Raw genomic sequence first — 15,714 nt, forward strand, 5'->3', positions numbered from 1 at the left:
GTCCATCAGAAACGAGACACGGAACCATCAACAAATCAAGGCAAATCCCAAACCGAGAAAATGTACATTATAAAGGAATGCGTGCAACTGTTCAGATTTTAATGGTGATATATTTAGTCGGCCATTCTATATATCACTAGTATACATTCAGCAATCTCACCTTTGTAGATTACGCTTTGAACATGAAGACTGTGTAATCAAACGGACCTAAAGTTGTAGAATGATATACATATGCGTCCAGTTCAGATTTAATTATGATCAACCATTCCACACACTGCTGGTATACACTCCAGCAGAACTTTGAAGGAAATACTTTGGACATGACAGTATCGGGGACATAACTACAGGTGTAGACGTTATTGAAACGTTACTAGGCTATATATGTCCAAAACATAACAATGAGCATAAGCATGTACGAAACGCATGACCATCGAATAACCGTTACTGTCTGTTTTAGGTTCATTTACTAAGAAACACGGTAATATACTCTCATTTGCAGGCTGATTGTTATGACGGGGTAGTGATTTGTGCGACAGTGAAAACAGATACGTGATGTTGAAATTGACCCTGTTCAGATGTTCATTTGAGAGGTTCCTCCAATAAGATTTAGCATTTACAGAAGCCTGTATGTTTAACCATATCACTAAGAAAGTGTGTATGTATGTGATATATTGGTACTTGAATGGTAGCCATACGTAGCCACGTGCTGGTGCAAGAATCGCTCAAGGGTTACGAATGTTGACGTAAAACGACTGGGTGGATCAACTCGTATGGCATTCCGTTCGAAATATTCGTCATCGCCCTTGTCATTGACGATATAGTCCAGAGTCAACTTTACGAGAGAGTCGTTGCTTGTATTTATTGTTTTTCACCTCAGTCAGCAAAACTCCAGCTTTATTACCGTGGAAGGTTACTTATGGAGTATGCACAAAGCAAGGTTCCAGAGGACCTAGTGCCTAACAGAAATGTTAGCAATATTCCAGTTACAGTGCAGATCAAAGGTATGATGTGATCTTGAGGAACCTGACGAAAAGTTATAACAATATGATTCTTGTATACTATCTAACTGTACACACAATCCGGTGATTGACATATTGAGGATCGGCCTGTGTAATACGATATGATGTCAATATAGGTCAGTGACCATCATACCGATAAGTGCCTTCTACAACAATGATGCCCGTCTGAAAACTAATGCCGACGATTGCGGAATTTGATATGTAACTGAAATAACATAACTGTATGTCATCGTATGGTTTATATCTTTACATATACTGACAACAAAAGAAACGCAAGTCTGGTTTTTGTCATTTATTTTAAATAGAAGACAAACACGAACGCTTAATTTTAATAATAGATTTAATAAATTTGCGTTTCGTTTCCTGTTCAGTATCTATGCAATGGTTGTATATATTGGTGTCATTTCAAATTAAATATGGACCGAAAGACTATTACAATGTTAATTTACATTTATTCTAAATTCTATGTGTTGTGACATATATGTAACTGCCCCACATTCTCACATTCCTGTTTTCAGAAATAGCCTGAATATGCCACTGTCCCTGTTGAGTGTTTGTGTATGCGGTCGCACAAAACATGGCGAGTTGTCTCATGGCGGATGAATAATATATCACCGAAAAGCAAGGTGACCTTTGTTCAGCATCCAAAAGGACGCCCGGACTCTAACCTTTAAAATATTATTTAAATTAAATTGTGTAAAATACTATACTGAAAGAATATAATACAACGAAACCCAATTAATAGGGACTGGCTCTATGACGAGTGAAATGGTTTCAGCGGACATATGTAGGGATTGTTGATAGATGAATCAGTACTTTGGGATATGGAACATATTTCCTTTCAGTGTCCGGAATAATGGATTTCCGAATTAACCAGGCTGCAATCTATTTTCTAAAATTAATATTAGGTTTCAAAAGGTCAATATTCGTGCATATAATTATCACGCAGAATCATTGTATCCGTCTGGCGTGTATCCGTGAACACACTGAAACAGCAAGACAGTTACAGCACATGAAGAAATAAATCGTATTACCTGTAAGCGCTTTATCAACAAAGGATCCTCTCTCACGTTATTGCCGATCGATATAATAACTCTTTCATATCCGTGATTGTTCAGCCTCATTCGGCTCACAACGGCTTTCAAACACAGGCACAGACAAACTACACTTAAGTTCTGTATATTCATGTTTCACATTTCACAATTACACACTAACGAAAGTGGACGAGCTGATGTGTTCGGCTCTTGCGCCCTAAGTGTTAAAACTGTCTGAGGCAACGGTCTCCTAAGCAAGTCCTTCGTCTCCAGTCACGATGTTTCATGAAGGTGTTATCCATGTTGTCTTGCAGCGAGCAAGGAATGATTTAGGAACATCGCTCTATGAAGCCCGCGGCGACAAGGACAATATCTACGACCCCCTCTTTTTGTCTTCGTCATCTGCTTGTCATTTAATGTTGCTTGTGTTTCTGTCTATCTGCATTAGTAGGCCAATCTAGACCTGGACATCAAACGACGTGGCTTTTGATGGATGTCATACTGGCGTCCCTGAGAATGAGGTGACATTTTTTTCAATTAATTGTGGGCGTGTTCATTTTTTGGAAAGGTTTAATTTTTTGGTCGATAGAATGTACTGGTTTGTGAAATGCTTGCGGGCATTATTCCTGGTTTTGAAGTGTGACAAATGTATTTCATGAAAAAAGGAGCTGTGACAATTTACACGTGAGCATCATAAACCACCAAGTGGAAAACAACAGAGATGACGTATTTTTGCGCATATCTTTTATCATTTTATATCACGTTCATATACAAACATATTATATACCCTTAAATTGAAACATATTAAACCTTTCAGCTGATTGTACCATACATCATGTCAAGATAAAAATGTGACTTTTCTGCATTGTCCCTCTGTGCTAAAACATGGGTGGACAATCGACAAGCAGTCAGCGAGCATTTTACAAAATCAACATCCGTGTTCCGAAAATGTGCACGTGGTTACCACCACAAGCTGGTGCATTTGCACACAAACGTATTCTAGTGCTAAGGCAAATATTTCAGAACTGTCTTAAATTTTACAAAAAAAATCACCCAAGTTCTTTTCAGTTTCTGAGTATAAGCTTCATTGTGTTTTCTAGGGTTTCTACTAATATTCCAGCAATATCACGGACAAGGACATATCACGGGCACAATTGTACCCATGTGGGGAATAGAACCCGGGATTTGGCTGTAACGAGAGAACGCTTTTAACTACTAGGCTACCCCACCGCTCCTGTGTTTTCTTATCACAAAGATCTTGATGCTGTATCGTTTGCTTTACTGCGATTAACAATAATACTTGCTTTCTGTATATACCCAGGACAGGGTTTCGGAAAGCCACAGTGAGCCATCAATATATTCCATGAAACTCTTTGTGTCAAAGTATCCACCGTCACTCTTCATTAGCCCATTTGATTTCTTGTGTAACTATGTCTAACAGAATGGGAGATTCAAAACAGATTCTTGTCTTTTGAAATTAGGGATGACTTTTGTTCCTCGGCAATACGAGTTACCTCCCTTACATTTTCACTTCTCAAGACATTTGATTGGTGGCTATACTGTTACTGAATTTACATCGTAAAGACGAAGAGAGTAGGTCAGTTGAGTGGGTTACTTGATACAGTCTATTATCTAATAGTGAGTTCAGTACAATATTCCAGACAGAATGATTGTCAGGGATGCAGTCTGATATATTTTTCTTACTCCATCGACCAGGTTGTCATTGCAAATTAGTGAAGGCATTTGTTGTAACAACATCAGAGTTCTGTTGGGTATCGCATTTTCAACACAAGGGGCAATACTAGTACTCGAATGGTACATGTATAAACCTTCGACCGAGCCAACATGAATAACACACAGGGTTGGATAAACATACATATGATTATTGAATGGTGGTAGGTCCTGAAAATGTCATGTACCCCCACTTTAGTGTAACGGTGATTGGTGATTGCTGGCAAGGTTCTTCAACCTCCTGTGCCAGCATTGAAACATAAATATAATTATTGAATGGTGAAGGCCCTGAAACTTCAAATGTGCCTCCAAATGTTTTCCGCACAACTTGTACATCAAACCTATACCCCGTATGGTCAATACAGAAATAAAGGCAAACGCATAAATACTTTTAGTTATTGTCCTGTTCAATGCCAAGATTGAATATATCCTATAATGCCACCGTACCTTCATGGAATTATGTTATGCAAAATATGCATATATATGTGCAAAATATGCATATATGGGAGCTCTGTATGCATATATAGGTACAAAATAGACAGCGGGCTTTGCATGATTTAATGTACACGTATATATAACTACAAACGTCGTGTGCGAGTGTAATGTTATTAATGGCGAAACCTTTAAGTTCTTGAGGTTACACCCACAACATAAATTGCTCCCCAACTCTGTGGTGTCTGTGATCATGAACCAGGCACTCCTGGGACGTCACAGAACTGCACTAACGACCATTAAAACATTAGCAAGACTTCAAAACGGCGACAGGGAGGGTGTCTGAACACAGAGATATTTTAATGTGAAGTCGCCTTGGGTATCTAGGTACACGTGTAGAATACTTTAGGACACAAAGAGAAATGAACTCACTTAGACATCACACCAAGACTGTTCTTGACACTTCCCCCTAAAACATTATTTCTTAAAGATATATCGGTCTGTGTCTGTGTCTTTGTCTGAGTCTATAATTGCCAAGATTAAGGGGAAGACTGTTTTAAATTCTGAATTTCGGTGCAAATACATACAAATATAACTCAGGATTATACATAGACAATACATTCTTTTGGTGCATGTAGGATAGGAAACAACATCTGGCCATCACTTTCTTATAATCACCATCACATACTCATTTCTTATTTGTTTGAAGGTAGCTATTATGACACATGGATGTATGTGTCGTTTGAAAAGTAATTCAGAACACAAAATATCATTTCGTTTCAAGTTGGTAACTGCTAACGACCAAAGTTCAAAGGAACAAACACAGTATGCATAAATTTGTGTCATGGCAATATTATGCGTAGTAAAATGATGATGTTATTGCATCCCTGGATGGTTTTTCAGATTAAGTAAGGTATAGGATAAAACCTTGTCATCTCACATTACGTTAAGATCAGTGGTTGTGTGAAGTTCATTACTTTCACCCTTGACATCCAGCAAAGACATGTTTTTAAACACTTGGCCAATGTTGCTTGGTGAATATCATTATCAATGACCTAGAAGTTTCATGCAACTGGTATCTCTTAAATAGTAAGTGGACTTGTTCTGTGACTGTGTTGCTCATTACAATTCATTGGCAGCAATTTGCATTGAATTGTGAACCTTGTTCATTCATAAATACAACTTTTAATTGAATTCGATTTATTTATTTGGTTGGTTTTCAATTTGCAGTTCAGGTCAACAGGTTACATTAAAAGGCTGTGCTACTGACTGTGGTTCGTATTAGACATTTTGTGAGAGATAAGAAGAAAGTGTGGTCTAGTTTCAGTTCCCATAACCTCCCAACCTTCAGGTCCGATGTGTCACTAACCCCGACAATGGAGATGAATGGTCGTATTTCGGCTTACAGGATGTCTGTGTTCTGTGGGCGAATCGATCGATCACCGTGGTAAACTAACAGACCATCATGGATACAGGGATGAGGCAAGGATGTTCATATATCTACTTCTTTTTCATCTACTATGTTGTTAACGTTAATAGATGCATGACTTCACTTTGGACAGCATGTGCAGGATACTCAGCAGTTGTGTAATTATTCTCTTTTTTCTTGCTTTTATATATATATACATATATACATATATATATATATATATATATATATATATATATATATATATATATATATATATATATATATATATATATATATATATATATATTACTGTTATTTAATTTTCTTCATAAACAGTGCATCTTACTTATAATGCCACCCTGGATAAAATGATATATTTTCTCCTGGACGAACTTATAGGGATGGCGGGAGGGTATCATTTTGAAATGTTTTAACTCAAATTAGATTTTATAAAACACTAACCAAGAAGAAACATGGGTTGTTTAAGGATCAATACGGTGAATGTTTATTGTACAACATAGGGTGCTGAAGACCAATTATAACCCGGATCAGTGTCCTCCACTCCACTCATATAGCCATGATGTGTCGCTAAGAGACTTAGCGACGGGTCCGACGACCTTTGCTCTCTTATGAACCTACATTTACCGACTCATTTTCATTCAAGGATTAACGCAACACAAGTTTTATACTCGCATAACATCACTTTGTCTCAGTCAATATGTCTCATCGTACAAGACAAGCTCACAAAGACCAAACCGACAAAACATTTTCTTTAATCAAACCCAGGGCGTGCAGTTTAAGACATGTAAAAATTATCCAGTGTAGTGGGAACATTAAATATCGCCTTCGTGTCCAGAAAAACTGCAACAACCTTCGTTTTCAGCCACGTGGATAATATATTTGATCAGATCTGAATCGTTAATTATTACTACTTAGCCTGCTGGCTTGCAATTGATTGTATCGAAACCACCCTCGCCCAACAATAAAACATCAAGATGATAAAATCTAACAGGGCATTATATTGGAAAATATAATTTCATTATTTACTTTGAGCGATAATCTGTCGTAGTAGGTTCACCTTCCGTATAGGCATTTTAAAAAAATGTCAAATTTTCAAGTCAAAATACAGAATATCTGTCGTTACAGCACAGGTACTACAAGAAAGTCAAATGACAAAACATCTGTCTTCAGCTGATACAGTCGTGTACGCGTTGAGCTTATAGGGATTTTATGATCGTATTTTAGACGAAATTGCAGGATGCGTCTTTATGAATAATTTACTGGCTAACCAGGATACATTGTGTTTTGGGCCGGCGCAGAGAACGCGTTTAAGAGAAGTTGGCGGTGCGCGGCAAAGAACAAACACATCTGGTTTGTGAAAGTTAGAGCAGATGTTGGCCAGTGCACGTGCAATACATGAAATTGAATCGGCGCGAAGGAGTTTGCTGAGACAGGCCATGCGCTTCAGCCATCACACAACACTTGATCACGGACAACCTGGGGCCCATTCCTTCTCAATGGCAAAGGCAAGTGGGCAACAAGTCAGGTCGGCACCCAACGTATCCTTGTTTGCCAGAATGATTTGTCTACATGGAAGATATTCGATAAATAAACTAAGAGTGATAAGTACAATCATGCGCCATACATTAACAAACAAACACATTATCGGTATATCATTCTATTTTTCTTTAAAAATGTGCTGGCCAAGAGGGAACATCGGTTCTTACGATTGCCAGATAGCCATGCATATTCATTGTGTATTTACTGAACCTTGAAAAGATACATTGAAACTGAAATGCAACAATTTTTCGGGGTTGCTTCACCTCGCATTCAATCATAGTCCCGCTAAATGGAGGTCGTCTGTAAACAACTGAGTCTGGAACAGATAATCCAGTGAACAGCATCATGAGGATCGGTCTACACAGTTGAGATACGGTGACGTGTCAACAAAAGGAATTATATGCCATGGAATATTGTTTTGTTGTTTTTTGGGGGGTTTTTCATGTTTAGTAATGCGATGTCAAGGGCTTGATTATTAGGTCATCCGAGCTATTTTAGGCCGTAAAGAACATAAGCCTGCATATAACACTTACCATCATTTGGTCACGTCAAACCATGGGTACAGTGTGCGAAGCCAATTTCTGGTATCGCCCGTCATTGGTATTCCAGACATACTGTTAAGGCGTAAAACTGTACCCACTTACATTAATTTCTCTGAACTCAAATGGGGAGCTCTGCCGTGTGAAACAACAGAATAAGTAATCAATATGTCTCTGTTCACCCAAGGAGAAAATTATGTTGTGTGGCATACAAACGACCAATTCTCGTCAAGTTGGATTGTGCATTGAGTGTGATGGTTGTATTCCAGGAGTATGGCATCTGTCCAGTCACTGTGAACGGACACGTGAATTGGTCTTGTCGTTTCCACACCAGTTTCCACAATAAGGATGTACAATGACACACAATCAGGTAAGACACGGACGTTGGTCATCCCATTCCCATTTCGTTCTAGCACAAGATTATCAAAATACTCTTAATGATCACAACAAAACATCCCTAAAGAGGTATAAAATAATTTTATTGTGAGCAGCATAACACAGATATAAACATGATGTATGAATTATGTCCCTTTAAGCCACCTCTCTTCGGCCTTCTGTCATCTGTGAGGAACAACTCATAATCACTGGAAACCTTTACACATAGACTGGTTCATAAACCACAACAGATTGCCAACACATGGCCATAAAATTAAGGACAAATTATGACACTCGTGAAAAAGCATTAGCCTCATGTTTATTATTAAAATACTGATGGACAGTGTGTAATACATATTTCTTGGTAAAAACTTTCCTCATCACCACAAAGCTTTTAAAAATGATGATTCCATATTATTTTGTACATTACATAAAAAGTGGAGTGATGACATAAAAAGAAAAGGTAGATGACAATCTCCTTGCAGTATGGCTACATGTATACACATGTGTCTTTTTCAAAAAGTTAGTTTTTAACGGTTTCCAATTCTGTAATTAATAATAAATATATCAGGGCAAACGTCATATCATCTGTTTACAAAATGGGGTTACAATCATGTACATGAACCAGTGTATGTGTGAACAACAAAACCCCACTCCAAGAAAGTGTTGGTGAGTAGTGTTGGTGCACGGGTAACAAACAGGACTACCACCAACTGGTTAAGGGCAAAAAAAACTGACCCGACCCAAGTCAGGTCCAACACATCAAGAAAAGGCTTCTGGTATCAACAACCCTATCAAAAAATCAATCACAGTATGTAAGAAATAAATTACTATTGGGATCTAAATTAATTACATTGAGCAAAATGAAAGAAAACCCAATGAAACTAGAAAACAATGCCTCCTTCTGTATTACAGACTTCTTGAGGACTCACAATAAATATCACACATACATTGTAATTATGGGAAGAAAATATATTTGCTCCAAAAACAATTATTCAGTTAAACTTCCATGAAGAACACAATACTCAACATACAGCCTTTCACAGCCTAGTGGTCAAGGAATAACAGGATATAACAGTCAATATATGTTTTCAAGTTTAGTCTCTGAAGCCTCTGTATTTTACAAATACCCTTGCAAAAACGTCAGACTAAATACATAAATTCCAGAAATGTATTTGTCCTTTATGGACCTTATCATGTCATGTCCAGTTTGAGTTAAAACTGACTAGGGACAACACAGAAAAGTGTCCTCTGTCAATACTTCATAACAGAAATAACATAATAAATTATATTTTAACAACTTCCCAATAATTCTTTAATGTTCTGAACAAGAGTACCAAGGAATTTAGTACTAATACACCTACAAATTCATGCATTTTCAGCAATTTGTTTGCAAAGAAGGGTTGGAATTCCACAATTATTTCCAGATTATCAGAATCCTTCAGAGACTGAACAATGAACTCCAGATTCAGGATCCCTTTCTTCTGCTTCAAATATCTCACAACATGGTTTTATCACAAAGAGGTTCTGCTAAATAAAAGACATGTCTCAGACCACCAAATCACAATAAATAACATTTCCCCCACTTTTATTGCACTTTCCTAAGATTATGATCACAGTTGATCTATCCACGATTGTACTAAGCACAAGGTTATATTCTGGACAACAATGAGGTTCTTTAATGCCTTTCACTTTTATGCAAGACAAAACCTTCTATAGACACACTGTGATTTGTTTGCACATATAGTTTACATATACAACAGGACATGAAAACTTGCTGCATTCCCTTACAGAGCTGTAGTACAGACTAAGAACAGAGGGGAAAAATGATGACTTGTCAGTAATAATGTATGCATATTATCATGAATGTTATCATCAGTGTCATCAGCCAATTACTATATTTCAAGTAATCCTGAAATTACAACTTACAAATCTAAATTACAACTATAATCTTCAGAATGGACAGATTAAAATTTCTATAATATTATTTCTTGAATGACATGCTTATATGAACAAACACATATTACCACAATGATTGCATATTTTACCTTCTGAATATATCTGTGTCTGGTTAGTTTACCTTTGTTCTAAGTGAAACAATATTAACTTGATTTCGGATGTAAACAGAGAAATAATGTTATGTAAAACCAACTTCTGGCAAGGAAATGGCTTTAACAAACTAAAACAAGAAAATCTGTTTTGCATATATAATACGAGTCCTAGGTTTTTGTCTCCGGTACATCTTTTCTCCCTGTTTGCAAACAATCACAGTTTAAGAGGTGCGTATAAGATGTTTCAGTTATTTCGCTTGTGGACACTGACTCAAATGTTCTTACCATTATAACAGCCAGCATTTTTCCAAAGCAAATTCTCATTTGGAGATTCAGTTTCAAAGTACACAATTGATATTTAAAAATTGTTACGATCAAAGATACAAGTTACAGTCCCATAAATAAGACTTCAGGAATACAGTATTTATTGTCATATACAGCGTTACTAGATGTTTCAGAGAGGAAACGTTGCGTGGAATTATTGTCTCTCCATTTGACTGTAGTCAATAAAATTTGAACCAAATTTTGAAATTGTCCTGATCTACCATAAGACACAGATATTCACTCATACCAACCATGACACTACAACTCGTACAGATCACATGTAGCTAGCGGTAAGATTGATGGTTGTGTCTTGAAGTTCAACACTTCATCTATACATACAGGAAGTACAAACACCACAGTCACCTAGGTCTAACTAGAACATAGCAGGATATTTGTGATCCACAGAAAGTTGACACACTGATTACACACAGTATGAAGTTTGTGGTTACTTGTTACAGCAAATGTGATGGGTCATCTGCCTTTGAGCATTCTTCAACATACTGATCCAAACATATAAATCTGGAAGGTGGCTGTTTCTATGGCATCCAAACACTATCATTGATATTAATAATATCAAAAATACAAGAGACCACAAATGCATTTCGACTCCAATTTTATGAGACTCCTGATGAGGATAAATAATGGACACCAGTATAAATTCTGTATGGATTTGAAGCATTTTAGAGCATTACAATGTGTATGATGCTCAGCCTTTCCACCTGAAACCTGAATATTGTCTGGGTCCTTCTTCTGTAACAAGTCTCACATTAAGTTCTCATTACCATTACATGTACTGTATCATTTCAGCATCTTTACCCTGTTAACAGGCTTTTTATGCTATAACCAATACTGAAACAGGACCTTTACACTGTACCAAGTATCATAACAAGATCCTTACACTGTACCAAGTATCATGACAGGATCCTTACATCACAACATGTATCATATCAAGATCCTTACCCTGTAACAAGTATCGTAACAGGATCCTTACACTGTACCAAATCTCATAACAGGCTCCTTATACTGTATCAAGTATCATAACAAGCTCTTTATACACGTATCATATCAGGATCAGTACCCTGTACCAAGTATCATAACAAGCTCCTTCTACTGTACCAAGTATCATAACAAGCTCCTTATACTGTACCAAGTATCATAACAAGCTCCTTATACTGTACCAAGTATCATAACAAGCTCCTTATACTGTACCAAGTATTGTAACAAGCTCCTTATACTGTACCAATTATCATGACAAGCTCCTTATACAGTACCAAGTATCATAACAGGATTCTTATACACGTCATATCAGGATCATTACCCTCCAACACATATCATATCATGATCCTTATAGTAGGACAAGTGTCATATCATGATCTTTCACCATAGCAAGCATTGTAAAATGATCCAGTTATCATAAGAAGTATCATGTTAGGATTTTTCACTGTAACAAGTTTGACCTTTCCCCACCATATATATCAAAACCTTCAACTGTAAAATTTATCATTTCCCGTTATTTCACAAAACTCATACACAATTAGGCCAAGCCTTCATAAAATTTCATGTCTATTTCAACCTACATGATATTGTCAGGAAATGAACTTAAAAATTATCATAAAGTGAATTTTCACTTTTTCAATCCAGGTGTTTGGACCAAAACTTCGTAAACAAAAAAGGAAAAAGGGCTGACCTTACCTAATCCTAGCCAGCAATACACTATGATGCTTTCCATGCTTTGTTTCAGTGGTAAGACAGACAACAATGGCTACTGGAGGCAATTACTATATTCAACTTGGTCATGAGATTACAGACGTCATCAAACACTTATTTCACATGGTCTTGATTGGTGAAAAACAATATTTAACAAACAACAAAATGGACCTATTACATACCCATTACACTGCACACTGAGATACAGAAAACACAGACGTTCCACGATGGATATCTACCTACCCAACTGGATGATCAAACAAATACACACCCTGTAATGATCAAACAGGATCACAACACCTGGATGTGCTGTTCAATTCTAAGCAACCATCTTTCCCATGATCTCATTTTTGTCACATTGTGAAATTTAATTGTTTTTAAGATTAAAGGAAAAAGTGCTTATTGTAGTGAACAATGTAAACACAGACCACCAACCATTACCATATTACACTATTTATGATTAATGTATATGTCTGACAATATATGAAATCACAATCTTTCCAAAATTCAAAACTAAACTAATAGAGGTGCTCGAGCACACACTATAAACAGGAAAATATAATAATCTTAAAAAATCTAACCCAAGCATTTTTTTCAATGTCTCAACTAAAGAGAAGAGGTATCTGTCTCCACTACCTTTTGTAAACATCACTGCATGATGACAGCCCTATGATATATTCTGATTTGATAAAAAATATTACTTGTTCTTAAAATAATACTGGAAAAAACACAGTTAGTTCTCAGGTTGTAGATTAAGCATACACTGTTACTCCAGAGTGTACGTCCTAAACCAAATTAACTCCTTGAAAGAGAAACAAGTGAATGTTTAGAAAAGGTAGCCAAAAAATTTGCCTGTGTGTGAAAAGAATTCCCAGTCTGCCTTCGGGCCATTACGTTCATGAAATGGTTGGTTGCCAAGTCAGTGCTGGAGCTATTTTAGATGTTGTCCTAAAATATATGTGAGATCATGGGCAATAACAAACCATCAACAACCATGCATAAATGACCTATAAAACTGTAAAATTCCGGTGGAAGCAAACTCACTCACTCACTCACTCAAGTTGTACTTGTACACTTGCTCAAAACATTTCAATCACAAACATGCAGTTATTTACAAACAAATCATGGAAATACATCTCACATTGTATCAGGTACAAAACTTCTAAAATTAAGTGGTGATAAAAATCAGTATTAAAATCACAAATGCCATGACGATTCGGTGGTAGATGACAAATGAGATGAAACCAACACTCATTAAAAAAAGCAAAGCTGATGCATTTACAGTTTTATTGCTCATCACCCCTTTAATTAAAGTAACAATATTTCAAAATATTTCCATTCTCCCAAACATTAGGGTTCAACATTCAATCAATGATCTATTCAGCTCTGAAGTTAAGGACAATCTGGTGCCTATTTTAGCTAAGGTCTGTCTACAATCAGTTCCATTGATTCCTTAATGCAGGTGAAAAATTGTCTTACTTTTGGTATATGCTAACCACTACATAAATAAACATAGGCCTTCACCTGATAGAACTAGTACACAAAGCCTATATTTTCGCATGACATTTGATCCAGTATTTAACAATATTCAGTTTCTGTCAAATCCATTTCAAATAAAGAAATCAGTTAGCTGTAACATGGTGTTTATTATTTAATGAGCCATATATTTGTTTTTGAATCTTCTCAGCATCATCAAGCGGGTTAAGCTGGATGTGTTCTCTCACCATCTTTAAAAGGCAGTATTGGAGATATGTTTATCATCAATCGAGATGAGGTCAACATATATGTCAATGTTTTTCAAAATGGCCTAAGTCTGAGATAATGAAAATGGTGTTTATCGATGGAAATTTCAGACATGCTTTTCTTTCTTCAAATTTATGACTCATAAGAACTGCCAGTTTGTCCTATCTCCCTCAAAAACTCTGAGGAGCACTGACTTTTATGTCATTATATCTCATAAAACTATTATTATAGAACTAGTCTCATACAGAACTACAACCTAACCTAAGAGCAATATTTGCTTTCACTTTCTCAGTCCATGCCCTAATTCATGTTATGCTGATAGTAAAATCACCGGCACTAACCAAACTATGTGATGAAGCATTATTGTGTAGCTTTGGATTATTTTATTTTTAGGTATAATTTGTATGTGTGTTCTTTTAAAAAATGTCTTTTAATCTACTAGCCATTTCACATAAAAGCATTTTTCGAAAAAAGCACGATTAAACGTATCTTCAGCTACAAGAACTTCATTTTTTATGTTAAATATTATCATTTCAAAGGATCAAAAAAAAAGTTTAATTTGTCTTAATGGTTTATGTTGATGTACAATCAAACCAGTGACAGATATTATGAAGGAAGAGTAAATCAACTAATCTTCACTTTAATGTTCCATATTATTTTAACATAACCATTTTAGCTCTTATAACACTTTTTTATGCTTAATTAAGATTAATGAATATTTAAAACGTATCTCATAATGAAGTCAGGACCATTAATGACAATGCTTTCCTAAATGTTCACCATAAAATTCAGGAACAAACTTCCATGAAATGACGGACTTTGGCAAAATGGTTGATCTCTACACTCTTAGCTTGTATTTAGCACCAATGCAAGAGCCAACTGGAAGAAAAACTAACTGGAAATAATAGAGCACGTCTAAGCACGTGCTGCCAGTATTAAGACAAATATGCAAAAGTTAACATAAAGCATGCCATGAGAAGTGAAGGGTCGAGATGAAAAACAACAACCAAGGACATTAAGACTACATGTATGTTGGAATGAATACTCACACTGTACAAGTAGTTGATACGTATCACAAGCTCAATCCCTGTCATAGATATCACCACCATGGTAACCCGAGTTAACAAAAATCCTAAAATTGTTCATAATCCTTTATCCACCTAGCTTCATAGTTGACTCTGATATACGGATACTCTATATCGTAATAATTTATTTTTACATATATACAAATATTACAAATTTACAATGTAACTCACCAATAACATATTTGATGGAATTTCTTACAACAATACCTATTTGGAAAAAAAAAACATCCCATAGCACATTTTTGTTAATATCCAATTGCACGTTATTTCTAAATTTAAAGACAATATAAAACTCATAAGAAAATATTGATAGTGTCACACATTGCCATGTTCAGTGTGATTTAAATTTGTGCAGTACAAAATGTTTTCGAAGACATTCTGTAAAATATCAAGGTTGAAATCATGTACATGAGCACTATTAACATATGTCCATAGACTTTTATTTACAAGTGCAACTCTCACAGTCCATTCATGGTGCAAGGAAAATAGTTTTGTATAAAAAGTGTTTTCGTCAGGGCATTTGGTATCAAGATTATTCAAGTATGGAGAATGTGCTGGTCCTATTGAGGACCTGCTGGTCAGCTGTGGGGCTGAGTTAGGTACGGAACACTGCACAAGATGGCCACTATAGACAGCAGAATGGTGGACATTGACGCTGTTGTGCTGGACATGCAGCCACACTTGGATGCATCCTCCTGAAATA

The 15,714-nt window shown here is 36.2% G+C and overlaps 2 protein-coding genes across 5 annotated transcripts in view; both read right to left on the minus strand.

Moving 5' to 3' along the window:
• The window catches only part of LOC137296864 (calcium-activated chloride channel regulator 1-like), a 33,441-nt gene extending 30,929 nt beyond the window's left edge, over positions 1 to 2,512 (minus strand). The window contains exon 1 of the mRNA XM_067828742.1: positions 2,054 to 2,512. Within this exon, the coding sequence (XP_067684843.1) occupies positions 2,054 to 2,206 (153 nt within the window). The 5' untranslated portion in view covers positions 2,207 to 2,512. The remainder of the gene's footprint in view (positions 1 to 2,053) is intronic.
• Positions 2,513 to 8,184: 5,672 nt separating this feature from the next.
• Positions 8,185 to 15,714, minus strand: part of LOC137296861 (voltage-dependent calcium channel subunit alpha-2/delta-2-like) — a 74,520-nt gene continuing 66,990 nt past the window's right edge. For all 4 annotated transcript variants that reach the window (XM_067828739.1, XM_067828737.1, XM_067828738.1 and 1 more), the window contains one exon: positions 8,185 to 15,706. In XM_067828739.1, the coding sequence (XP_067684840.1) occupies positions 15,590 to 15,706 (117 nt within the window). In that variant the 3' untranslated portion in view covers positions 8,185 to 15,589. The remainder of the gene's footprint in view (positions 15,707 to 15,714) is intronic.

Source organism: Haliotis asinina, chromosome 9, assembly GCF_037392515.1.
Source record: "Haliotis asinina isolate JCU_RB_2024 chromosome 9, JCU_Hal_asi_v2, whole genome shotgun sequence".
Classification (NCBI taxonomy): domain Eukaryota; kingdom Metazoa; phylum Mollusca; class Gastropoda; order Lepetellida; family Haliotidae; genus Haliotis; species Haliotis asinina.